A 27,146-nucleotide genomic window follows, 5' to 3' on the forward strand; every position below is an offset into this window, starting at 1 on the left:
TGGTGAAGTCTTTTGATGAACATAAGTGTTTAATTTTTAGAAGATCCCAGTTATCTAGCTTACCTTCTGGAGTTCGTGTGTTGTTAATTATAGTTTGTATCCTATTAATGTCGTGTATTAGGGCCTCCAGCGTTGATCCTATTTTTTCTTCTATGATCTTTATAGTTTTTGTTTTATATTTAGGTCTTTGATCCCGGAATGTTGAAATTCTTAAGCTACATTCCAGTATTAAATTTAATTGTAGCTAGGTATAGGGTCATGCTTGAAATCAGCAATGTTGAGGGTCAAAATAAGTTTACAAGAGAAATAATCACACTCAACCAGACCAAACCAGTTGCTATTGAGTCCATTCCAACTCATAGCCACCCTATAGGACAGAGTAGTACTGTCCCATAGGGTTTCCAGGGATCGGCTGGTGGATTCGAACTGCTGACCTTTCGGTTAGCAACCGAGCTTTTAACCACTACCCCACCAGGGTTCCAGTCACACTCAAGCAGAACTGAAATGTCCCTCTCAAGAATAGCAATAAGCATACAAATGGCTTGTTTATCACATAATCAATAATAGTGGACTCTTGATTAGAGATGTCACAGGAGTTCTCTGTAGACTTATCACACAGGCTGCCAGTTAGCATTATTAGATTGTGATAATAAATGAATTTGACCAGGTATTTTCTTCTTTGATTCAGGCAGTTATCCTTAGAGTAATAGCCTATAAGAAAGTAATCTTCCCAGTTTAGATTTCCTTGCACTTATGCCCCAACAGAAACCATTGTGAATATTGACATTCAGACCTTCTGAAAATCCCAAAGCACCTGATGCTTCCACACACCTGATATATGTGTATGTATTAGCAAGAGGAATCAGTCCTCATGGAAAGATGAGTCAAGAATTGGAAAAAATAAGTTTTTGTTATATATATCAGATGGCTCAGAACTTACTAATACTTGCCAAAATCAGTCCATCTTTCTCTTTTGTAGAAGACTGGATGAGAGAAGGACCAACCTTGAAATGGGAGGGAGTTTTCTAAATACAGTTCTCTTTTAAATAGATGTAAATAAAATCAAAGAGGAGAGTTTAAAAGTTGCTAATGTAGAACTGCGGTTAAAGGCTCAATCTTTAGACCCCATGGACCTGAGTTTACCAGTATGACTTGAGAAAACGTATTAACTTCTCTGAAGTTCAGTTTTTCATCTCAGAAGTGGAGATAATACCAACACCTACCTCACAGGTATTACTTTGAGTGCTAAATGAGACAGTGCATGTAAGCAATTAGCACCATGTCTGGTGCATAGAAAATGCTCAGTAAATGCTCCAATTAATATTTCTATTCACTTTCTTATCTTTCTGCCTTAAAGAAAGGGTTGTTTGATTTTTTGGTTGTTTTGTTTTAACTTCTCCATTTGCTTATGGGGATTTAGGATTATGTGATTTCATAGATGTGGTTTACTTGTTCTATCAGGATTGAATAAGCCTGATTTGGCTTCACTGATTTCGCCTAGGGCTTAAGTACCACCTCAAAGACCAGGTTTTTTTTAACAGGCTAAGGCATGCAAAGAAAATTCTCTGACCTGTCCATGTACTTGAATATTTAATGTACTAGAGAAACGAGACCTTCTTTTTAAAAAAAAGTTCCAGCTGCTTCTCAAAGCAAAAACATATCCTTTTTGCCTACAGTTTTGCAAAGGGTTATGCTTTTAGTTTCTGGATCACTAAGATAGGGACATAACTGTTAGACAATTCCCGTTCCTTTAACAAGTGATGTATCCTGGCTGTCCACAAGGGCCTGCACCATAGTGTTCAATCTGATTTTTTGTTCCCTCTTCTCTTTCCTCATCCACCATCCCACCCCATGGATACCGGATGGGCCAGACTGAATCCTAGGGCCCCAGAGATGTAAGTCATTGTCTCCCCAGGAGTGTCCAGAGATTGCAGTCCCACAAACACTTGAAATTACAAATATAAAGCCAGAATTTATGATAAGTAATGTAATTACCTTCTTTGAAAAACTGCAGCTTATAAATGATGACTACCAGATTTTTAATTCTCACTCCAGATGTTAGATACTATATAAAGGGCTTGGGGTGGAGAGGGGGTAGACATCTTTTTACCTCACTTTCTGGAAGAGAAAAAGCAACCTTACTTATTTCCGGGAAGTAAGATGTATCACATCTTCTACCCCTAGTCTGCCTTTTCTTTTTTTTTTTTTTTTTTCTTGTTCAGTAATATCTTGATTTATACATCCAAGGGCTCATAAAGATAAGCAGTATTTGGTAGAGCTTGATCACCTATCCATAAAAAATAAGTTTCAGTATTTTCCAGGTTTTAAACTGTGTTTTTGTTCTGCCACTGTTTCTTTTTAGGTTTATCTGCCATATTATTCAGGTTAATATGTATTCCTAAAATTAAAAATATAATGTTTACTTACCATTGATAGCTTTTTCTGCCATTTGAGGAACTAGATATGGGGCATATAGCCCTTACATGGATAGTTTTTAGGGAACATTGGAAAGCAGCATGAAAAATGGAATATAAGAGAACAGTAAGCATGGAACAGGAGAAAGGTGGGGTACAGAACTCAAATTCTAGTAAGAAGACCAGACTTAATGGTATGAGACTGGAGGTACCCGAGAAAGCATGGCCCCTGGATTCTCTTATCAGCCCAGAACTAAAACAATTTCCGAGGCCAACTCTTCAGACAGGGATTGGACTGGACTGTGGGACATGAAGTGATACTCGTGAGGAGTGTGCCTCTTAGCTCAAACAGATACAAGAAACTAAATAGGCAGCTTCTGTCTGGAGGTGAGATGGGAAGGCAGAGAGGGTTGGGAGCTGGTTGAATGGACATGGGGAATCAGAGGTGGAAAGGAGGAGTGTGCTGTCACAGTATGGAGAGAGCAATTAGAGTCACATAACAATGTATGTATAAATTTTTGTATGGGAAAAAATAGAAAAATTAAAAAAGAATAGTAGAACTGCTCAGCTGACTCACAGATTTATAAGAAATAATGGTTGTTGCCTTAAAAAAAAAAACAGTAAGCATTAATATCAGGCAGTGGCAAAACTGATGGTGTGTGAGCAAGCAGGAGGAAATGGAAATCTAGAGAAGCAGCGGGTTGCAAGCGTTTTTAAGTGGAAATGTTGACACAACTTTTCATTGTAGCGACATGTATCGGATACCAACACTACGTGTTAGCTTCTGTGTGGGCACTGTGAGTGCAACAAAGAATAAAATGTAGTTCCAGGCCCAAAAGACCTTTGCTGAATAAAAGATGCCAACGTATAAACAGATAATTGTAACACCGTGTTGTAAAATAGAATTTAATAGTAGAGGCTTATACAAGGTTCCCTTGGCCTGGCACATTCTTACTCTAACTTCTCAATAATCCTGCTCATTTTTAAGGTTTTACCTTAGGCATGACTTCTTCCAGAAAGCCTTCCTAATGCCATGTGCACTATATTAGTTGGGAGTGATTAATTATTGTTAAAATGTTCTAAAATTAGATTGTGGTGATGGTTGCACAACTTTGTGAATACACTGAAAACATTGACTTACGTACTTTAAATAAGCAAATGTTTATGGTATGTGAATTATATTTCAGTTTTAAGAAAGAAGAAACCCACACCTAGACACATCCTAGTAAAACTACAGAAACCAAGGAGAAAATATGAAAAGTGACGATGGGTAGGCATAGAGCTGGGAGTTGGAATTACCTTTTAAGGAACAATAAGTAGACTGGTAGCTAACAATGGAATTGTGAAGACAGAGAATTCAATGACAGTGTGCTCAGAGAAAATAACTGCCAGCCCTGAATTCTACCCAATTGAAATATCTTTTAAGAATGAAACTGAAAGTTATTTTCAGATGAAAAAGAGAGAAAGAGAGAATTTGTCCCAATAAACCTATACTAACGGAGTTACTAAAGGGTATTCAGGCAAACAGGAAATGATCCCAGATGGTAGGCTAGAAATACAGGACCGAATACAGATTAACAAAAGCCATAAGTATGTATGTGCTAGCAGTTCCATTCCTAGGTATATACCCAAAAGCAGTGAGTACGTTATGTTCGCCAAAAGACATGTACTAGAATGTCAGCAGCACTATTCATAAGAGCCTCAACTTAAAACCAGTCAAATGCTTGTCAGCAGTAGACTGGATAAACTGTTGTATAGTCACCTGTCATAATATCTTATGGCCATGAAAATGAATGATGTACAACAACATGCAGCAATATGGATGCATGTTACAAACAATATTAAGCAAAATTAGCCAGACACAAAAGACTACATGATGTGTGATTCTGTTTATGTTGAAGTATAATGAGAATCCCTGGGTGGTGCAAATCCTTAACATACTTGGCTGCCAACTAAAAGGTTGGAGTTTCAAGTCTACCTAGAGGTGCCTCAGAAAAAAGTCCTGGCAGTTTACTTCCAAAAAATCAGCCATTGAAAACCCCTATGGAGCACAGTTCTACTCTGACACACATAGGGTTACCATGAGTCAGAGTCAGCTTCGTGGTAAGTGATAATCTGTGCTTTGAGAAATGAGTATAGTGGTTACCCTTTTGGGTGGGCATGTGCCTAGATCGGGTAGGTGTAAAAAGGTGACACCTGGGGTGTTGGAATGTTCTTTTTCTTGATCTGAGTGCTGGTTACATAGATGTATTCAGTTTGAATGTTCATTAAGATGAATTTTCACTTTTCTGTGTGTATATTATACTTTAAAAAGGTTTTAAAAAGTGATAAATATAAGTATCAGTGAATATTGACAATATAAAATAATATATTGTGTTCATAGCTACGAAGAAATGTGGAGCAGTTAGAGTATGTTAAGTATCAGTTGATGAAATAACAGAATTAAGTATTTGTCTTTTAGGCTTTGAAGAGATCCGTTTTGCTCCTAAAATCACTTTAATAAGCAATTTTGAAATTACAGGGCAGTGGTCTAAATGTATTTTAAAGGGGTTTCAGTTATAATCCGGAAGTATTTCAAGTAGATCAAAAATGAATTATGTTGAGTTTTTCAGTAAAAGTGTCTCTTTTTTTATTTTTAGACCTACTGTCTGGTTTGCTACTTCCCGTATTGCTTGGCCTATTTCTAAACACCACTAAATCTGGCAATATCCCTTGAGAAGTATATGGCACTTAATGTGTATTGTTCCCTAGAGGAATCATGAAAGAAACAAAAGATGCACATTTTCTCTTGAGATAAAATAGAAAATTAATTGAAGAAGGAAGAGTCCATAATTTAAGGTATAGTTAATATTGGGAGAATATCATCCTATATAATTTTCATATTTGTTGATTATGTCCTCTTCATTTAAATGCCAGTTACCACTAGCAGGGTTCATGCTCCATTTTGCAGCAGCTTGTACAGCTTATGTTTATATTTTCATCTGGTTGGTTCACATACAGTGATGTAAGCTATAATAAACATTTTTATTCATTATCTGCCTACTCTTTCTTTGGTTGCTTCAGACTCAGTTGGCTTGTGAATTCCGTACTGAGATTTTGAAAGAAATAACTCCAACAAAAAATGAATTGTATTTTTGTTATAGTGATTTTGCTGCATGGATTACAAGCACTCTATCTCCATGCTTGGATAAACTCCATCAAAAGCACATTATCCTCCTACTTATGTGGCCAGCTGCCTAATTGTATCTGCTGTAACCACACGCTGTTGGAACATGATACCAGTGAAGAACAGAAATGATAAATTACTCCCTGCAGGTGATAGTGATAATGATAATTTTTAATTTCCTTCTTCGTCATAAGGTCTAGTCTGATCTTATTTCATTGGCTGCCATCCTGTTAAATTATACACATGATGTATCCTCTTTAAAGAAATACGCATCATGCCAAAATACATGAGAAAGTAATTCATTTTTATTCCAAGTCGTCATTCTTCAAAGGAGCATGTCTAAAATGAACTGCATTTACCTTTGTACAGAGATGATAAACAAGCAAAATGTGGCTTAAGACAGATTTTTAAAGGGTTCATTTTGTAAATGCTGAGAGTTATTTTTATCCTTTTTGTGAAATGCACAAAGAACTGAGGAGCAGCTTATTCTGAATCCAGCTTCTAATGCTTAGGAATATTTAAAGTGCACAGTAAAGCTACATGCCTGTTTTATTTTTCTGTGTGCTTCAGTGTAATTGAAGGATTCCCACCAAATTTCAAGAGTGTTCAAACTGCCCCGGAAATTCACTGTATTTTCCTTTTACTCAGTTTTCTTCATCATCATCGTCGTCGTTGTTTTGTTGTTGTTATTAATTACCACCCCTCCACCCTTATTTCAGTCTAAGGGGCTTTATAACTAAAGTTTTTCTGACTGTGGTATGCTTTAATGAGATTTCATTTGTTTAATTGTGACTTTGCCTTTGAAGATTAACCCAGCTCCTAGAGACACTTGATTTTAATGCCTTTTTCTTTTCTCAGCAGTTCTCATTGTTCCTGACAAGATATGTATGTGGAACAAAGGAGAAATTTATTTAGTGGTCAGGTCTTCTAACCTATCTGATCTTTTTCAATCACATGTCAAGTTGTAGCTCAGGTTATTTATTACCATTGCCTATTAGTCATCATTTTCAATTTCCTGTGGTTTGTTGTTTACTCTTATATTTGAATGACTTTCACAGAGAGAGTAAAGTTCATTGAAATTAATATTTAAAAGACCTAGAGATAGCCTGTCAACGTGATGGTAACAAGGTGATAAAACTGAAAAATAGTGGCATGTTTATGTTCTGCAGACAAAAAAAGTATTGTCCCCAAATCAGCTGACATATTTGGTTGATTATATAGTTATCACTTATTTTCAAGTTTTCTTTATTGCGGAAATAAAAACACTAATCATAGTTCACTTGGTTTATATGACTACATTTAAAGTTTAAGTTTTTTTTTTTCTTTTTTGAAAAATCTCTATTTTAATTATTAAAGGTCATTTATAAAGCAAAAAAATATGCCCTTTCTCTTTAAGTGACATTCTAGGTCTTGCTTGTGTTTAGGGGTAAATGCCCATTTTAAAACCAGGAGCTGTCTTTGGTTTTTCAGAGCGAGAGTCTTCTAATACCTCAGTTCTGTGAATACTGACTGTCTCATGAGTAGATTAGCTGCGCATAGTTTTTAATCCAAGGTGGTCTTCCTAGTTTTTCTTCTCATACTGCTTAATCTGTACTGTGGAAATGACTTTGAAGGTAAATCTGAATGAGGAATCAAAGATACTATTGTGCCTTTCAAAGGAAGCTACAAAATATCTGCTTTTTCAGATTGATCTTTGTCATGGATTCCTGCCATATGCTCACAACCAAAATTAACTATATCTTTCATTTTTATTTTTCTTATGTATTTGTCTTGAGGCTTATGAACTGATTTTTTTTTTTTTTTCAATTTGTCTTTTTGAATTTTGGTGAAATATATGTAACAAAACATTTCAGTCATTTTTACATATATAATTCACTGACATTAACTACATTCACCATGTTGTGTAACCATCACCACTCTCCATTCCCAAATTTTTTCATTGCCCTTAACGAAAACTCTGTACCACTTAAGCAGTACTCCTCTATCCCCCTCCCACCTGCCCCTAGTAACTACTAATAAACTTCAGTCTGTATGCATTTTCCTGTTCTGAATATTTCATATAAATGGCGTCATACAATACTTGTTCTATTATATCTGACTTATTCATGCAGTATAATGTTTTCAAAGTTTATCCATGTTGAAACATATACCAGAACTTCATTTTGCTTATCCAGTCATCTATTGATGAATACTTGGGCTGTTTCTTCCTTTTGGCTATTGTGAGTATTGCTGCAGTGAACATTGGTGTACAAGTATCTGTTTGAGTCTACTTTCAGTTCTTTTGAGTATATACCTAGGAGAGAAATTGCTGGGTCATAAGATAGTTCTATGTTTAACTTTTTGAGGTTCTGCCAAACTGAACTGTTTATTTTTTGATTGCCCAAAACTACCCAGTATTTCTTCCACTATTATTTGGATGGTGGGGTTAGTAGTTTCTTCTTCGGATTTGGGGGTTGGAAGACAATTCTAAGTGTCTTTATATTTTCAGATCTTTTTAATTCTTTTTTTATATTGTTGTAAATTCATATATCAACCTCTCCTCTTCAAGACCTTCATCCTATAATTTTAATTGTTCTGCCATATTATCAGCCTGTTTTTTAATCAGGACTTATGATGTTTCTCCTCATGTATTTTTTACATCTCAAACTCATCACATTTTCTAATGATGTTATTTATAAGAGCTTCTTTTAAACCCGATGTTTATTATTTTCACAAAAGATTTTATTAGTTTAGCATAATTTTTTCACTTTTTTTGTGACATAGAATATAAGGAGTATATTAAACATATATATACCCAAAGAATAATTATAAAGTGAACACTTTGTGAAATCCACTTACTAAAATCTTTTTTAAAAAATCTGTAGTAGTTTCATATAGTTTGGCTATTTCTTATTGCTGTTACTATTTCATTTATATAGTACCATCTTTTCTCCTCTACCTTACACTTTGTTTTTATAGAATTATTAGAAAACTTCTCATTCTTCAACTTCTTTCATTTCCTATTAAATGTTAGGCACTGCTCTACCCATTGGGGTATACAGATGAGTGATTTTGGGGGAGTCACCAAGGGAGCTGGGACAAAGGTAATAGATGAACTGAATGCCTTGCTATGCAATATTGTAGATCATTTAACTCAAATATTATTAAAAATGATAAATTATTATGGAAGCTACTCATTTTCTGTGGGAAATAGAAATTATAGAGAAACATAGACTATGAATGCTCCAAATCTATCACTCATTACCAATAGCTTGGTGAATATCTTTCCAAATATATATATTTATTTACATTTGTGTAACATGAGTTTATAATGTATGTACTATTTGGTAAGATGCGTTTCATTTACTAGTACATATTCATTTACTAGTATTTTGTCAAATAGGTAAATATTTATCTATAAGATTACTTTTTATTACTAGACTGTATTTTTTAGAGCAGTTTTAGGTTTACCAAAAAATTTTTGCAGTCAAGTATAGAGTTCCCATATGTCCCCTCCCTCTGCACATTATTTCACCTGTTAACATCTTAACATTCTCCAGGTTTACTTTGCTTGCCAAATGGAATTCCATTATATGGTGGTAGTGGTGGCGGCGGTGGTGGTGTTGGTGGTGTTGGGTGCCGTTGAGTTGATTTTGGCTTGTAGCTACCCCATGTGACAGAGTAGAACCGCCACGTAGGGTTTTCTTGGCTGTAATTTTACAGAAGCAGATCGCCAGGTCTTTCACCTGCAGAGAGACTAAGGGGGTTCAAACCACCTACCTTTCGATAAGCGGCCAAGCGCTTAGCCATTGCACTACCAGGACTCCTCCATTATATGGCAGTATTATAATTTATTAATATAATAAATTAATAGCAGTCACGTAGTGTTGAAAATGTGTACTAAAATTAATATCTTGCTGCTAAATCTTTGCAAGCACACTTAGTGACTTCCATAGAATAATATTTTGCAGGTTTAAAATTATTAGGTCAGTGAGTTTGTACATCCTATAAAAATTTTCACTGAGTGTATAATATACACTCAGCAAAACAGAAAAGTGCACAAATCCTAAGAGTAGTTTGATAAAAAGCAAACACACTCCCTATGTACTCAGCACTCGGCTTAAACAGAACATTACCAGCGCTGCAGAAGCCCACCTTGGAACCCTTTCTAGTGTCTACCACTATCACAAGGGAACTATTATCCTGACTTAGAACACTGTAAGTTATGGTTATAAACATCACAAATTAGTTCTGCTACTTTTGAATTTATATAAATGGAGTCATCCCATGTGTACTATTTCCTGTCTGACTTTTCAATACAAACATCTGAAGTCTTTTCATATGTATTGTTGTTTCCCTTTAGAAAGGGTGTTTCACTTTATTTTCTCAGTATGAGTGCCACTTTCCCCACTAACTCTGGATATTATCATTTTTTAAGACTATTTTTCCCCAGTATAATAAAGGAAAATTTTATCTGGTTGTTTTCATTTACTTTTTTTTCTAAATAGGCCCAACATTTTTTCACATGTTTATTAATCATTTGATTGTCTTGTGTTCATTTTTCTTTTGGAGTATTAATCATTTTCTTGTTAATTTGTAGTAGCTTTCTTTATCATAAGTTTCTGTCCCGTGTGTTATAATTAAAAGTAAAGAAGTGCCTTCTTCACTTCCAAGCACTATAAACACCTATAAATATTAGTGAGATTTTACCCTTCTTCCCCTACCACTGGTCTTTATGATTACATCTGCTTATATTGAAAACTCTACCAGATAGTTTTATAGTTTTTGCTTTAAATAATCATAAATGTTTTAAAGAATATGAAGGGGAAACGGCATTCTTTTATATTTACCCATCTGTATACCATTTGCTTTATTCCTGATGTTCCAGGTTTCCTTCTGGTATCATTTCCCATCATCATAAAGAACTTCCTTTAAAATGCCTTCTAGAGCAAGTTTATTGGCAATGATTTAATTTTCCTTTACTTGAAAATGTCTTTAATTGTTTTTATTTCTGAAGGATATTTTTGCTGCATATAGAATTCTGGAAAGTTTTTTTCTGCTCCAGTCTTTTTCTTTTCCATTTAGGTCTCCAGTTGTACATATGTTAGATCCACAGGCCCCAGACCCAGGGACTGTGCATTTTATTTCAGTCTTTTTGTCTTGGTTCTTCAGATCAGATAATTTCCATTGATCTGTCTGCAAATTCACAGGTTTTTTTTCCTCTCTATCATCTCCATTCTGCTGTTCAGTCCAGAGAGGTTTTTGTTTTAGCTATTAAATTTCCATTTGTTTTTTTTTTGTTTCTATTTCTCTGCTGAAAATTTCTGTCTTTTGATTCATTTCAGTGTGTTTTCTTTTACTTCATGAAGCATAGTTATAATTGCTGCTTTAAAGTATTTGTCCGATAGTACCATCGTCTGGGTCATCTCAGAGTTGACATCCATTAATTGTCTTTTCTCTTGAGAGTTCGTCATGTTTTCCTGTTCTTTATATATTGAGTAATTTTGGATTGTATCCTGGACATTGTGCATGTTACTTTTTTTTTATATCAGGATTTTGTTATATCTTCTGGAGAATGTTGATGTTTGATTTTAGCAGACGCTCAACTCATTAGGGTCACACCGTAAGTTCTGTCTCACAGCATTTGGGCAGACAGTGGTTCAAATTTCATTTCCATTCTCCAAACTGTCACCGTGCTGTTTAGGATCTCTCCTGCACGTACATAGTTTAGGGGTTAGTCTGAGATTTGTACATGTTTTTCAAATCTCGTCTTAGTTCTCTAAGCCTTTTCTTGTTGGTTTCAGTCTTTCCCACACGTTTTATTCAGAGGTTAATCCTGAGACTTGTGCCAGTAATTCAGATTTCATTTCAGTTCTCTAAGCCTTTGTTGTATTGATTTCAGTCTTAGCTTGAATATGTGTAGTTCAGGGATTAGGCTGAGACTTGTGCAGTTTCATAAATAGAATTAAAGAATCCTTTTCTTTGGCTTTCTCCCTTCCATATTTGCTCCCATACTTCATTTTTTCAGAGTTGAAAATTATTAGTTTTATCCAAGTTGTTAGTGAGTAGTTTAACAAGTTATACTGTCTACATAATAAAGCTAAGGAGCCCTGATGATGCAATGGTTAAGTGCTACTGCTGACTGAAAGGTTGGCAGTTCAAACCTACCAAGTGGCTCTGTGGGAGAAAGACCTGGTTGTCTGGTCCCAAAGATTACAGCCTAGAAAAACCCTATGGGGCAGTTTTACTCTGTCACATGAGGCTGCTATGAGTCAAAACTGACTGGACGGCACCTAGGAACAACATATGATAAAGCTAGCTGTTAGCTAGACTAAAATATTTAATTTAACTAAAATTTATTGAGAACCTTACTATATAACAGATATTGTGCTGGATAAGGGAAATAGAAATATGATATACATAGGCCCTGCTCTTAAATAGATTGGCATCTGATAGGGCAAACTATCTATAATATAGTGTGGTGTAAGTACTGTGTTAGAATTACGTATAGTAAACACATTCACTCGGCAAATACTTATTGTCTACTGTGTGCCAGACACTGCTCTGGGCACTAAGGATATAGTGGTGAACAAGACAGGCATAAAGAAAGAAATTTAAGAACTCATTTGAACTAGTCTGTGGAAGAGTATGTTACCTGTTAGGAAATCAACTGAAGAAAGTTATGTTTTAAAAATATTCTGATTAACTACATGATTTTCTATGATAATCTGTAGCTGAGTTACGTAGATGCATTGCTTTATAGTTCTGCTTGACAGAATTATAATATTAATTCACTTCTTTCTTGGTATCTAAACTCTAATGAACTTCAAGGTTAAATATTGAATTTGATTTGGATCCAATCCATATTTACCCTACAAGATCAATAAAACTTCACAGTACACAAATTAGCTTTATACTGATTTTTCAGTGATCATTGTCCTATTTTTAACACTTTATTAGCTTTATTTAATGCCAGTTTTAAAAGTACTTTAAGTCAAGCTAGTCCCGTTAGTTAAAAAAAAAAAAAAGGAATAGTATCATTTAAATTTTAAAAGTATAAGAATTACCTATTCCTTCTGAATATATCAGTTTCTTTTGAAGGCTTTTTTTTTGCACAGTAACCCTTAGAGTTACTTTGGAGTTTCTCCTATAGGTATTTGCTTAAACGTAAGTTTTATTTGAGTACTATTTCTGACATTTATCTTCGGAAAAAATATGTAATATTTAAAAATTATTTCCATTGTCCTCATCACAAAAATACTCATAGCACTTTGCTTTAAAGTTAGATGCATGAGATCAGAAGAAATAAAGTGAGTTAGCTTTGTATAAAAGAGTGTGTTTCAGTTATTTATTGCTGTGTAGCAAACCACTCCAAACCTTAGTGGCTCGAAGCCATAATCATTTATATTTATTTGTTCATGGTTCTGTGATCTGGACTGGACTTATGCAAACAGTTCTGCTGGTCTCTCCTGGGGCCTCTTATGTAGCTACAGTCATCTGAAGGCCTAACCAGAGCTGGAGGGTCGAAGATGGCTTTATCCACATGTCGGTGCGTCAGTTGGGGGGTCTGGATCGGCTATGGGCTGGCTGGGCCTCCTCTCCATGTGGTCTCTTTCAATAGTCTAGCATGCTCATTTCTCCTGTAAAACGAAATATTGATTATTTGATTAGCAATGTTTCATTTTTCTGTTGTTTCTGTGGGGAAAAGACAAATAATGTTGCTTCATTTTTACTTAAACAGCATCTTTTCCAGAAAAAAAAATGACCTGCCATAAATTTCAGAGGCTTCTAGTTTTTGAAATGATTTCTCATTTGCCATGTCTTAAAAGACTGTATAATTTATTACTTCATGTGATTAGCTTAATGATTATTTTCTTTCTCTTTTTTTTAAACAGGCAGTTGCTGGTTACTTTGATATATACTTTGAGAAGAATTGCCACAACAGGGTAAATTTCATGAGTTATCTTATAAGAATTAATTATGCGAAGTACATTGTATTTTATTTTTGTGCCCCAAGGTGTTTGATCAGAAGCATTTTGCTGTTGTACGCAGTTGGAGCTTGCATTTGATATAGTCGATTAATGTAGCATGATATTAAAAATCTTGTACTTCATCAGATACTTATGACTTTACCATTGCAGGTCATGTTTTCTACGGGTCCCCAGAGTACCAGAACACACTGGAAACAAACAATATTTCTACTGGAAAAGCCATTTTCAGTGAAAGCAGGTGAGAAAAGTATCTTACTCATTCTGAAGTAACCAATATTCATTCATTCTACAGCCACTTTTTAAGTGTCCACTGTGTTTGAGGCAGTATAACAAATGCTAAGATGTTTAGAGTTAACCATCTCCATAAATTTTAGATGGAGTGTAATTTCATTAAAGAAGTCATTTAAAGAAATTTTTATTTAAATCTTTTTTCTTTTTTTTTTTTAAATTGTGATTTTGGTGAAAGTTTACAGAGCAAATTAATCTCTCGTTGAATAGTTAATACACAAATTGTTTTATGACATTGGTTGCCAACCCTGCAATGTGTCAACAATCTCCCCTTCTCCACTCCGGGTTCCTTGTTTCCATTCGTGCAGTTTTCCTGTCCCTTCCTGCCTTCTTGTCTTTGATTTTGGGCTGGTGTGACCATTAGTCTCATATACATGATTGAACTATGAAGCATGTCCTTCATGTATGTTATTGTTGGTGCTACAGACCTGTCTAATCCTTGGCTAAAGGGTAAACCTCAGGAGTGACTTTAGTACTGAGTTAAAAGGGTGTCCGGGGGCCATACTCTAGGGGTTTCTCCAGTCTCTGTCAGACCAGCAAGCCTGGTCTTTTTTTCCTGTAAATTTGAATTTTGTTGTACGTTTTTCTCCTGCTCTGTCCATGACCCTCTATTGTGATCCCTGCCAGAGCAATCTGTGGTAACTGGGCACCATCTAGTTGTTCTGGGCTCAGTCTGGTGGAGGTTGTGGTAATTGTGGTCCATTATTCCTTTGGACAGATCTTTTCCTTGTGTCATTGGTCTTCTTCATTCTCCCTTGCTCCAGCCAGGGTGTAAATCTTATTTCTGCCAATTAAGTACCAGAAAATAATTCATAAAACTTTTCTTTAGGCAGTAACTTAGTAAGTTGTAAATATAGCTAAAAGAAAATATTTCCGTTTCCCAAGTGAGTAAACAGAAATACCACCAAAAGAGGTAAAGTATAAAGGCAACGTTAATCAGTAGTTACTGCGTTCAGAATATGATTGTGTTGAAAATTATGTTACATTTCCTGCCCTTAGGAGTCTTTCAGATGATCTATAATATAATAAAGGTTTTTTTTTTTAATTCTGTAATCAAATTCTGACTTTTGAAGCTAAGTGTGTAAGTACTTAAGAATTCATATTGGTGCACATATAAGTGAACAATCAGTAAAGTCTAAAACAAAGGAATGTAGAATTTGACCAGTTCTCGAACACTGTGTAAGATTTGAGTAGGAGAAGAGGAGATGGTGGAAAGCATTGTAGACAGAGAGGCCAGTGAAGTTATAGGCACTCTTAGGAATTAGTGTAATGTGTTTGTAAGGAGACCGGTCTGACAAGTGGAGGGAAGTGCACACTGGGGAGTAATGAGATAAAGTTACGTAGACAGAATGGAAGGAGGTCAGATTATGGAAAATTTTATTAGCTAGGAGAAGAATTTGTGGTTTAATTGGGAGGCATTGAAGATTTTTAAATAAGGAGAAACATTTATCGAAGCTCTGTTTAAGATACAGCATCCCTTGCTGAGTGAGATTTTGTAGTGACTCTAGGAATAAGTTGATTTTAGAACAGGTTTATGGCAAAAGGAATAGAGAGGATAATATAGAATATCAGAAATGGTTAGGGTATGAGAAGAGGATGGGGCTAAGAGTCATCAACTCTTGAATAGATACAGAGGGTAGTGGAGAAGGGTAGTCCAACTGCAAAGTTGGAGCTTACTGTAGATGACTGGGAGAATGGTAACGCCATTAAAAGAAGAGGAAAAGTACTTTTTATTTTATTTTATTTTTATTGTGATGAAACATATATAACAAAACATTTCAACCATTTTTACGGGTACAATTCAGTGACATTAACAACATTCACCATGTTGTGCAACAGTCACAACTATCCATTTCTGTTTTTTTCATCCCCCGTAACAAAAACTCTTTACTGCTTAAGCAATACTCCCACCTGCCCCAGGTAACCACTGATGAACTTTGGTCTCTATGTATTTGCCTATTCTGGATATTTCATAGAAGTGGGATCATACAATATTTTTCTTTTTGAGGGAAGTTCATTTTTAGGAGTACTGTTTAACAGTGTGAAATACAGAGTGTCATCCCAGAAAATAAGGGTAAAACACTAGGTTCGCTTGAATCCTTCACATGTTTATAGTGCAGTGTTGTTGTTGTGTGCCATTGAGTCGATTCTGACTCATAGCGACCCCGTGTGACAGAGTAGAACTGCACGATAGGGTCTCCTGGGCTGTAATCTTTATTTGAGCAGATCGCCTCGTCTTTCTCCAGTGGAGCAACTGGACGGGTTCAAACTGCCAGCCTTTCAATCAGCAGCGGAGCACTTAACAGTTGTGCCCCATGGCTCCTTATAGTGCAGTAGACTTTCCCATAAGGTTTGTATATCTATGATACACTTATGGCTGTAACTATGAATAGAATAATCCTAAAGAAAATAAAAGGAAGGAAATAATAAATCATTGCAATTAAATTAATAAAAGAAACTAAAGTAATAGAGAATTTCCAAAAAAAAATCAAAAAGTGGTTCTCTGCCGAATAAAGGAACAAACCCCTATCGAGATTGGTCAAGGCAAAACAACAGAAAGCACGAATAAATAACATTAGGAGTGAAAAAGAGAATGTAACTACAGAACCATTTGATTTTTCTTTTTTTTTTTTTTTAATTAGAATACAATGAATAGCTTTATCCAATTAAACTGAAAACTTTAAGTGGACAAATTAGAAGAAATAAAAAAAGCTACAACTGTTAAACTTCTAAAACATAACATAATAGATAATCTTTGAGACTATAGGATAGGCTGAATTTATGAAAATAATATATTGTTTAACTTATAAAATTACACATTTGAAATGTGCATATTTTATTGTATGTAAATTATGCCTCAGTAAAGTTAATTTTTAAAATAACCCTCACTGGATAGCCAATATTAGGATAAAATCCAGACTCCTTACCTTGGCCGTTTACAATCTAACCATCATTTCTCATCATTCCCTACCCATATAAGCCTATCAGGTGCTCCAGTTATACGTACTATTCACCTTTTTTAATAATTTATTTTTTTCTTGTTGTTGAGAAAATACACAGCAAAACATACACCAATTCTACAGTTTCTGCATGTACAGTTCAGTGACATTGAGTACGTTCTTTGACTGTGCAACCATTCTCAACTTCCTTTTCTGAGTTGTTCCTCTCCATTAACATAAACTCACTCCCCCCATAATGTTCCTATCTAGTCTTTCGAGTTAATGTTGTCAATTTGATGCCATATAGATAGATTTTAAAAGAGTATAATGCTCAAGCCAGACATTCTTTACTAGTTAAGCTAAACTGTTAATTTGGTTTTAGGAAGACTTAACGGATATTTTTGGTTTAAGGTTTAAAGATTATCTCAGGGCAGTAGTTTCAGGGATTCATTTAGCCTCCATGGCTCCATAAAATCTGGATTACATGAGAATTTTAAATTCTTTTCTGCAGTTTCCCCCTTTTGATCAGGATTCTTCTATAGAATCTTTGATCAAAATGTTCAGTAATGGTTGACAGGCACCATACAGTTCTTTTGGTCTCATAGCAAAGGAAGCAGTTAGCTACACATTCTATTTCCTCCTCCTATTCCTGATCCTCCTTCTTCCTCTGTTGCTCCAGGCAAATAGAGACCATTTGTGCCTTGGATGGTCACTTGCAAGCTTTTAAGACCTCAGGTGCTATGCAATGAACTAGGAGGTTCAGCCAAAGCACAAACATGTTATTAGGCCAGTTAACTGGGATATTCCATGAAACCATAACCCTAGACCTCCAAACCAAGTAACCAAATCCCATGAGGTGTTTGGTTGTACATAAGCAGTCTCAGCAGCTACTTTTTATTCATCCATGTATTTATTTATGGACATTGTTGTAAATATATCTATCATACAACTTTTGCCAATTCAACTTTTAACAGGTGTATAGCTTATTGACAGCAATTACATTAATCAGCCGTGTGACCCTACTACCCTTACAGACTGCTCATTTTCTAGCTAACTTTGCTACTTTTTCTTCCTCCTTGCCTTTGTCCAAGACATTCTTCTACCTAGAATGCTGCTTTGACCTCTTTCACTTGATAAATTCTAAATTACCCTTTATGACCCAGCTCACTTCTGTAAATCTTCCTCATTGTTCTCAGAGAGTTAATTGCTCCCTTCTTTGTTCTCTGTGATCAATTCATGCATATATCTGTGTTATAACATCCCAGTGTGCTGTGATAAAGGGTTCTAATGGAAGATGAGTTCTTTGCCTCCCTCACTCTTTTTTGATCTGATACACTATTTTGCATATTATAAATATTTTGCCGAATAAGTGCGGTAATATGCATTAAGTCCTTGAAATGTAATTTCCTCTTATCACGTTGGGTGGCACCACACCAAGGGCATTTAGCTAATTGCTATACTTGGTTGACAGTCCCTGGTGGTGCAAAAGATTAACATACTTGGCTGTTAACAGAATGGTTGTAGTTTTGAGTCTACTTAGAGGCACCACAGAAGAAAGGCCTGGTGATCTACTTCTGAAAAATCATCCATTGAAAACCCTGTGGAGCACAGTTCTGCTGTGATACACAGTGATACACATGGGGTTACTATGAGTTGAAATCAGCTCAACAGTAACTGTTTTATTGTTGGATTTAGTTAAACTAAAAGTTGTTTTTGACTCAACATACTATAACATTTTTTAGATAAAATTAAATAAAGCCAGCAGTCTAATCAGAAAATATACTGCCTATGTAAAATGTATATTAGCATCCAGAAGGTAATATGATAGGATTATTGTAAATAAATAAAATATTGTAAGCATACCTATACAGTTACTCTGTCTAGATTGGTTCTGTGTGTGTGTGTGTGTGTGTGTGTGTGTGTGTTAATATCTACAGTAGTGGTAAACCTTAGGGGATAGACTTGATTTTTAGAAAGCAGCAAAAGACAATGGAAATAGAGAAATTCCTATACTTAAAGTTGTACGTTTGGTTAAAAACAAAATGAAACTACAAAATAATGAGCCTAGTTTTTTGTTTGATTTACAACCTAGTTCTAAAAATAGTTCCAAAAAAAGTGCTGTAAACATTTGAGCACTTCCAGCATTGTGGGAATAAGGGACCAACCTCCCAGAATGAATACTTTCAAAAGAGTTAGAGAACACTTGAAGTTTAAATTCAGGGTATGTGTTTGTTTGTTTAATAATGATATTATTTTACTGTACCAACTTACATGGCAGTTTTTACATGAAAAGCTCAAAATTTTTTCATGTGATTTTGCTTTGAAAATATGGCTAAGGTCTCTTTCTCTGCATAGATTTAAGCTTTTATATATGCTGCAGAATTTCTTTTTTCTTTCTTTTTTTAACTAAGCTTTAATAGTGATATTAATTATTTAGATTTGTTTCGTTTTGTTTTCTGGGGAGATGAAATCCATTACTCCATAAGAAATTAATTTTAAAAAACACTGTAACAGGATGGAAATGAAATCAGTTTTTTCTTGATTAAACTGCAGCACTGCTTTGTGGTATACTAATAGATATCTGCCTACGATAAAAACAAGGTGGTGTAGCTCAGCTCTATAGAGAGTGTCCTTTGCAGCTTTCACCACAGTACATATGTTTAAAAACATCAGTCATTTTATATCTTTTTGACACTGATTAATTACTCTGATCTATTCTGGCATTACAGCCACTGCCTTGGCATTTTATTCAGGCTTGGACAATTGAAGGGAGTTCAGCAGTGTGAATTGTGTTATTTATTACTGAGACCCTTCATGCTATTTAACTAACTTAAATGAGTGTGGTTACGCCCTCTTCTCTGAAATTAATATTATCGTGGAAATAGATATTTTATTTTGTATTAAATTTTAAGACATGAAAATAATATCAACTTATATATATGGCAATTAATATTATGACTTTTAACTATTCAGGTGTTTCGTCTATTTAATATTAGTGTTTAAAGTTTTCTCTTTTGTGAAAATTTAACAGAAGTATTCATTACTAGTTCATCTTCATTTGGATTATGTTTGTAAATTGAGGACTACACAGAATTGTTATAAGTGTATCCTTTGAACCGAAAATGAAAAATTTGAAAACCTGCTTTAATAAACACCATAAAACATTTCAATTTTGACCCTTTTACTAAGGATTGAATAGAATATTTACAAACAAACCAATTTACATTTTTTAACACTTGTAAGGCAATTTAAATCAAAGAGTAGCAACCATTAGGGCGAATGAGTGAAAAAATATTTGCAACAATACTTCATATACATCAACAAGAAAATCACTCAGATAAATGCACAAAAGAGAGTTTGAGGGGTGGGGGTAAGGTGGCTGAAACATCCTAAAGAACACCCATTAGCACTGATAATGACTGAAATTTTTTTTGTTTATCTAAATAACAAAGGTACTTTTGTTTTCTTTTATTCATTTATCTTTTTTAGTTTGGTTTGGTCTTTAATAACACCAAAGGTTGAAGATGGCAGGAATGTACAACTGGAATATATTTCTCATTATATGCAAAGATATATAAAAAATTTCTTTATGCTTTTTACCAAGAAATTCTACTTCTGATCATTTATTTTAAGGAATTAATTAAAAATTCAGACTTTTTCTTTTATCTCTGCTATTCTAAGAAGTGAAAAGTAACATTAATTTAATTTGCTTTTCTTTCTTTACAATATCTTGCTTTATATGATTTATTTTTTCATTTTTTCTATATCAAATCTGTCAACCTTTCTTCATGTGATTTTATTTAACCTTTAATCTCTCTGGATTTTTTATTTTAACACTTCAGGATGTAACCATTTTTTTCCCAAGTGGATAGCCAGTTGTCCAAACACAATTTTATTAAATCCTTTCCTCGGTGATTTAAAATACTCATTTGTTATTGTTGTTAGGTGCCATCGAGTTGATTCCGACTCATAGAGACCCCATGCAACAGTGTAGAACTGCCCCACAGAGTTTTTTAGGCTGTAATCTTTCCAGGAGCAGATTGCCAGGCCTTTCTTCTGCAGAGATGCTGGGTGGATTCAAACTGCCAACCTTTCAGTTAACCACCAAGTGCCTAACCGTTATGCCATCAGGGTACCTCAGAATACCCACTTACTATGTACTAAATCTCCATAATGGGTCTCCTTCTGGTTTCTGTACTGCATTCAATTTGTCTGTGTGTTTATTTCTAAGGTACCACATTTTTAAAACAACTTTATTATGGTATAGTTTACATACAATAAAATGTACACATTTTAATTGTACAATTCACTGAGTTTTGAAAAACGTATACACTACCCTAATCAAGATATAGAACATTTACCAAAAAAAAAAAAAAAAAAAAAAAAGTACAGAACATTTTCACTACTCTAAAGTTTCCTCCTTAAGCCCTCACTCCAGTCCCCAGACCAAGGCAAGCACTGATCAGCTTTCTGTCACTTTACGTCCGTACTACTTCTTTCAGAATCTTATAAGCCATTATGAATAAAGTTGCTATGAACATTCAGGTAAAAGTCTTTGTACAGACATATGTGTTTTTATTTCTCTTGGATTTTTTTTTTTTTTCTTCTAGGAGTAGGATTACGAAGTCTCATGATAAATGTATGTATTTCACTTATAAGAAACTGCCAGGCTGTTTTTCAAAATGATTATACTGTTTTACATTTCACCACCATTGTGAGTTCAGTTGTTACACATCCTTGCCAACACTTAACTAAATCAGTCACTTTAATTTAAACCATTTTAGTGGGTATAAACTGGTATGTAAGGTTTCTATTTAAATATTTTCCTCATTTTTTAATTGAGTTTTATGCCTTTTTATTTGTTGAGTTGTAAAAACTCTTTATAGACATGTACACACACAACTTCTTTATCAAATATATGTGCTGCTGATATTTTTATTCTAATTATTGGCTTTTCATTTTCTGAATGTTTTTTGAAGAATTGACATCTTTTATGAATTTTGATGAAGCCCACTTTATCAATTTTTCCTTTATAGTTTGTAGTTTTGTGTCCCAATTAAGAAATCTTTGCCTACCCTAACTAACATCACAAAGATTTTCTTAAATATTTCTTCTAGAAAATTTTTATAGTTTTAGCATCTACATTTAGGTTTATTATCACGTTAATTTAAAGAGTAATGGTTCATCTTTTTCCAAATGAATATTCAGTTACTCCATCATTTCCTGAAAAGACTATCCTTTTACTATTTAATTACCTTGGCTCCTTTGTCAAAAATGAATTGTCCATATGTGTATAGGTCAGTTTCTGAGCTCTTTGTTTGTTCCATTGATCTGTATGTTTTGGCTAGTCTAAGTCCTTTATATTTCCATATTAACTTTAGAATCAGCTTGTTAATTTCTACAAAATATTCTGTTAGGATTTTGATTGGGATTGTATTGAATCTCTAGATAGTTTGGAAAGAGCTGACATCTTAACAATATTGAGTCTTTCCATCCACAAGTAAATATGTCTCCCTGTTTATTTAGATCATCTTTAATGCCTCTCAGCAGTGTTTTGTAGTTTTATGTGGATAAGTCTCTTGCATATATGTTATATTTATCTCTGAGTATTTAATGCTTGTTTAATGCTATGGTAAATGCTATTGTGATTGTTATTTCAGTTTCTAATTTCTTCATTGATAGTATACATACTCCTCACTTGGAGCCCTGGTGGCGTAGTAGTTAAGAGCTCGACTGCTAACCAAAAGGTCAGCAGTTCAAATCCGCCGGCTGCTCCTTAGAAACCCTATGGGGCAGTTCTGCTCTGTCCTATAGGGTCGCTATGAGTTGGAACCGATTCAGCGGCACCTAACAACAACAACAAATACTCCTTGCCTATCAACTGTCTTAGTATCCAACATTTCGCATTTACAGCAGTGGTAACAAAAAATCTACTATCTGACTTTTGCGCGTTAACAAGGCTGTGGGCATGGCAGCAACAACTGCAGAGCATCCTCTTCCTTGAGGAACGTCTCCAGGTGTCCTTCAGGAATCTAGGCCAAGCTGCCCTGTGCCTCTGCTTCCTCCTACTGGTGGGGGCAACATATCCAGTTGCCACATGGGGCCAGCATCCTCCTTGTCCCCAGCCTCCAGGCAGATGCGCGGGCAGCACCAAGCCTGTGGGTGCCTTTCTGGGTTCCTCGCTCCTATTCAGCCTGAGGCCCTGCAGCTCAAAATTGCTGTAGCGTGGGAAGGGAGGAAAGAAAGAGGTATCACAGAGAGTGTTTGGAAGAAATGCATGCAGGTTTAATGACATCCCAAAGTGAGCTGAAATGGGTCTGAAGCCTCTTCCTCGGTGGGGCCGGGCGTGCGGCCAGGCTCCCAGCACCGTTGCAGGAAGCCCAGAGCCTCAGTGACTCACCAGGCCCAGAGGGCAGAGCAGGTTCCCAGATCGTGAATTCAGGGCTTGCAGGGGTGGAAGTGGAGCCCTGGAGGCAGCTTCTGGAGGGAAGCTCTGACCCAGCGTAGGAGGAAGGTGAAGTGGTTAAGCCATGAGCCCTCTAGTCACACAACCCGACTTTATCCAGCTTTGTCTCCTCCAGCTTCCTTCTCTGCAGAGGAGTAATCCATAACTGAATTTATCAGGGAGACGAATACATCAGTAAATCTTAGCTGTTGGAAACCCTGGTGGCATGGTGGTTAAGTGCTACGGCTGCTAACCAAAGTGGTGGCAGTTTGAATCCATCAGGCACTCCTTGGAAACTCTATGGGGCAGTTCTACTCTGTCCTATAGGGTTGCTATGAGTCATAGTTGATGCAACGGTAACAGGTATTTTCTAAATTTAAAAAAAATCGGACAAATGGATGGTCTGAAAATAGGAAAAAAAAAAACACTTCATTTTTGCATAATGCCTGTTTTCACGTAATGACCTGGTCTTTGGAACCTAATCATGTCAGTAAGTGAGGAGTGGGTGTATACAGAAATACAGTTAATTTTGTATCTTGACCTTATATCCTAAGACCTTGCCAAATCATCTTAGAGTTCTAGTAGCTTTTTTGCATATTGCTATAGGATTTTCTGTGTATAAGATCACATGGTCTACCAATCAAGACTGTTTTACTTCTTTTTTCCAGTATTTGTCTTCTTTTTTTTTTTCCTTGCCTTAATGCCTTAGCTAGGACATCAAATAGAATAGTGACTAGGAGTGGTCAAATGGACATCCTTGCCTTAATTCCAATCTTAGGAAGAAAGCATTCTGTCTCTGAATTAAGAGTGATGTTCTCTGTAGTTTTTCATAGATTGCCTTGACCAGGCTGAGGAAGATTCCTTCTAGTCCTAGCTTGCTGAAAGTTGTTATCATGAATGCATTTTGTCTATAAAGTTTATAGAACTACCTCACTGGTAATCTTTCTCATGTCACACTTTGGTGAACATGGCAAGTGAAGTAGTTTTGTTTCATTTCTTAATAATGTAGAAGAACAGGTCAGATACAAAAACCAAAGCCGCCTGTACACATTAGCATAGACACCTACACATAAAATCATTATATTTTGCTGAATCAAGTGCACTTGGTGCCACATTCTTTCTTCCATTACTGTAATTTCTTAAATTTTATTGAAGTATATGAGTCTTCCCTTTTTTCAAGGATTACAGTATGGATGTTTTCATAATGGGATCTTTATACTCTAAAAATAAATACAGCCATTACATGGTTTGGCTTGTGCTACTTTACTACCTTCTTGAAGAGCATTCAGATTCATTATCCCAGAATGTGTGGGATTTGCAGTTTTTAAAAAATAAGATACTGATCGAGTACTTGGATGGTTTCACATAGATTCCTCAATCACCATTTTATATGCAGTCTTGTTGTGTCTATCCAGATTGTTAAACTCTACCTGATGCTTTTTAGTGGGATCTTATTCTTAAGCAAGGGATGATGATGAATTACAGCTTACAGTCTCTTTCATTTTGTTATTTTTAATGGACTCTTGGCAAATAAATGAAAAAAATAGTAGTATTTATCATCAGAAAAGCACATAAATAATTCCATTTTAGAATGTTCTAATATTCTCTATACAATTTGGAACATATAGAATAAATTCTTAGGAAATCAGTCTTCCTTCAAACAGATTTGTCATATTTTTGTGTTCACTGTTATACCTGTGTAAGTTCTGTTTTCCGTTCACAGTGTCACTACCTTTAAAGGCTAAGGGCTTTGTCATTGTATTTATAAAATATAAATTTATTTTAAGTTTTCCCAACTATAATTTTTAGTTCCTCAAAGTGCCGTGCCCTGAAGGCTCTCTATACGTATTTTCTCTCCCTTAAATGCCATTACACATGCCCTTCTTAAGCCCTGGTTAACCATGCCTTTTACTACAGTCCAACCATTCCCAATCTTTACTTCCAACACATCTTAGATACACACCTATTGTGTAATTGTTAATGTAGCTATTTCTCTTCACTGTTGACCAGGAACTCTGAGGGCATGGACCGTATCTTGTTTTTTCTATATTACCGGGACCCACCATGGGGCCGCATATTCAGGAGTCCAATAAAACTGCTCCTCCTGATTCTGCATGGCCACTATAGTTTTACTCACTCTTTCACAAGGTGATTGATACCTGTGATGTGTAGGTTAGTTCTTGCTTCATTCAAAAATTAATGATTCTACATTAGAAAATCAATCAATGTAATACACCACATTAATAAAATAATAGGAAAGAACCACATGATCATTTCAATCAGTGCCCGAAAGGCATTTGACAAAATTCAACACCCTTTCATGATAAAAAACACCCAACAAAATAGAAATAGAAGGGAAATCCCTCAATATAATAAAAGACATTTATGAAGAACCCACAACTAACGTCATACTCAATGGAGAAAGACTGAGAACCTTCTCATTAAGATCAAGAACAAGACAAGGATGCCTACTCTCACCACTGCTATTCAGCATCATTCTGGAAGTCCTAGCCAGCACAATTAGGCTAGAAAAATAATATAAGGTATCCAAATCAAGAAGGAGAGAGTCCTTGTATAGGATCATGTCCTTTGCAAATAACATGACCCTATACATAGAAAACCCTGAAGAGCCTACAAAAAAGCTATTAAGAACAAATAAATGAATTCAGAGTGGTAGGGTACAGGTCATCACTCAAAAATCAGGTTTCTATACATCAGCAGTGAGCAATCTGAAAGGGAAATTAAGGAGACATTACCATTTACAATAGCATCTAAAAGAATAAAGTACCTAGGAATAAATTTAACCAGGAAGGTGAAAGACTTGTACACAGAAAATTATAAAACATTACTAAAAGAAAGAAGACCTAAATAAATGGAAGGACCTTCTGTGTTCATGGATTGGAAGGCTTAATACAGGTAAGATGCCAGTATTACCCAAAGCAATCTATAAATTCAGTGCAGTATCCGTCAAAATTACAGCAGCCTTCTTTGCAGGAATGGGAAGGCAAATCCTAAAATTTATGTGGAATGGCTAACGCAATCTTGAAGAAGAGGAGGACTCATACTTCCTGATTTCAAAACATACTATTAAGCTGCAATAGTGAAAACAGCCTGGTACTGCTGTAATAATAGACATATGTTGTTGTTGTATGTTGTTGAGTCAATTCAATTCTTACTCATAGTGACCCTATATGACAGATTAAAACTGGCCCCATAGGTGTTCCTAGCCTGTAATCTTTACAAAAGTAGATTGCCAGCTGGTGGATTCGAACCACTAACCTGTCAGTTAGCAGCTGAGTACCTAACTATTACACCACCAGGGCTACTTATAATAGACATATAGATCAATGGAATAGAATTGAAAGTCCAGAAATAAATCCACACATCTGTGGTCAACTGATTTTCAACAAGGGTGCTAAGTCCATTTAATGGGGAAGGAAGAGTCTCTTCAACAAAGGGTGCTGGCAAACGTGGACTTCCACATGCAGAATAAATCGGTTCCATGCCTCATACCATACACAAAAAACAAATCGGAATGGATTAAGGACCTATATGTGAAAACTAAAACCATAAAATTGTTAGAAGAAAATGAAGAGGTGAGGCTGGGGACCTTGTGTTTGGCAATAAGACTGTTAGATATGGTAACAAAAGCCTGAGCAGCAGAAGACAAAATAGGTAGGTAGATGTGACCTCATAAATTACTTTTGTACATCAAAGGATTTTATCAATAAAATGAAAAGATAGCCTACAGATTGGGAGAAAATTTTCAGGAACCATGTATCAAATAAGGGCCTAATATCCAAAATTTATATAAAACACAACAACAAAAAGACAACGCAATCAAAAAATGGGCAAAGAACTTGGACAGTTCACCAAAGAGGATATCCAGATGGCCAACAAGTACATGAAAAGATGCTCAGCATC

At 35.3% G+C, this 27,146-nt stretch overlaps 1 protein-coding gene across 1 annotated transcript in view; it reads left to right on the top strand.

Moving 5' to 3' along the window:
• Positions 1–27,146, top strand: part of PRMT3 (protein arginine methyltransferase 3) — a 117,614-nt gene that overhangs the window by 87,813 nt on the left and 2,655 nt on the right. Inside the window, exons 12-13 of the mRNA XM_023737001.1 lie at positions 13,455–13,505; positions 13,701–13,788. Coding sequence (XP_023592769.1) covers positions 13,455–13,505; positions 13,701–13,788 — 139 coding nt within the window. The remainder of the gene's footprint in view (positions 1–13,454; positions 13,506–13,700; positions 13,789–27,146) is intronic.

The sequence above is a fragment of the Trichechus manatus genome, unplaced genomic scaffold (genome assembly GCF_000243295.1).
Source record: "Trichechus manatus latirostris isolate Lorelei unplaced genomic scaffold, TriManLat1.0 scaffold00006, whole genome shotgun sequence".
Classification (NCBI taxonomy): domain Eukaryota; kingdom Metazoa; phylum Chordata; class Mammalia; order Sirenia; family Trichechidae; genus Trichechus; species Trichechus manatus.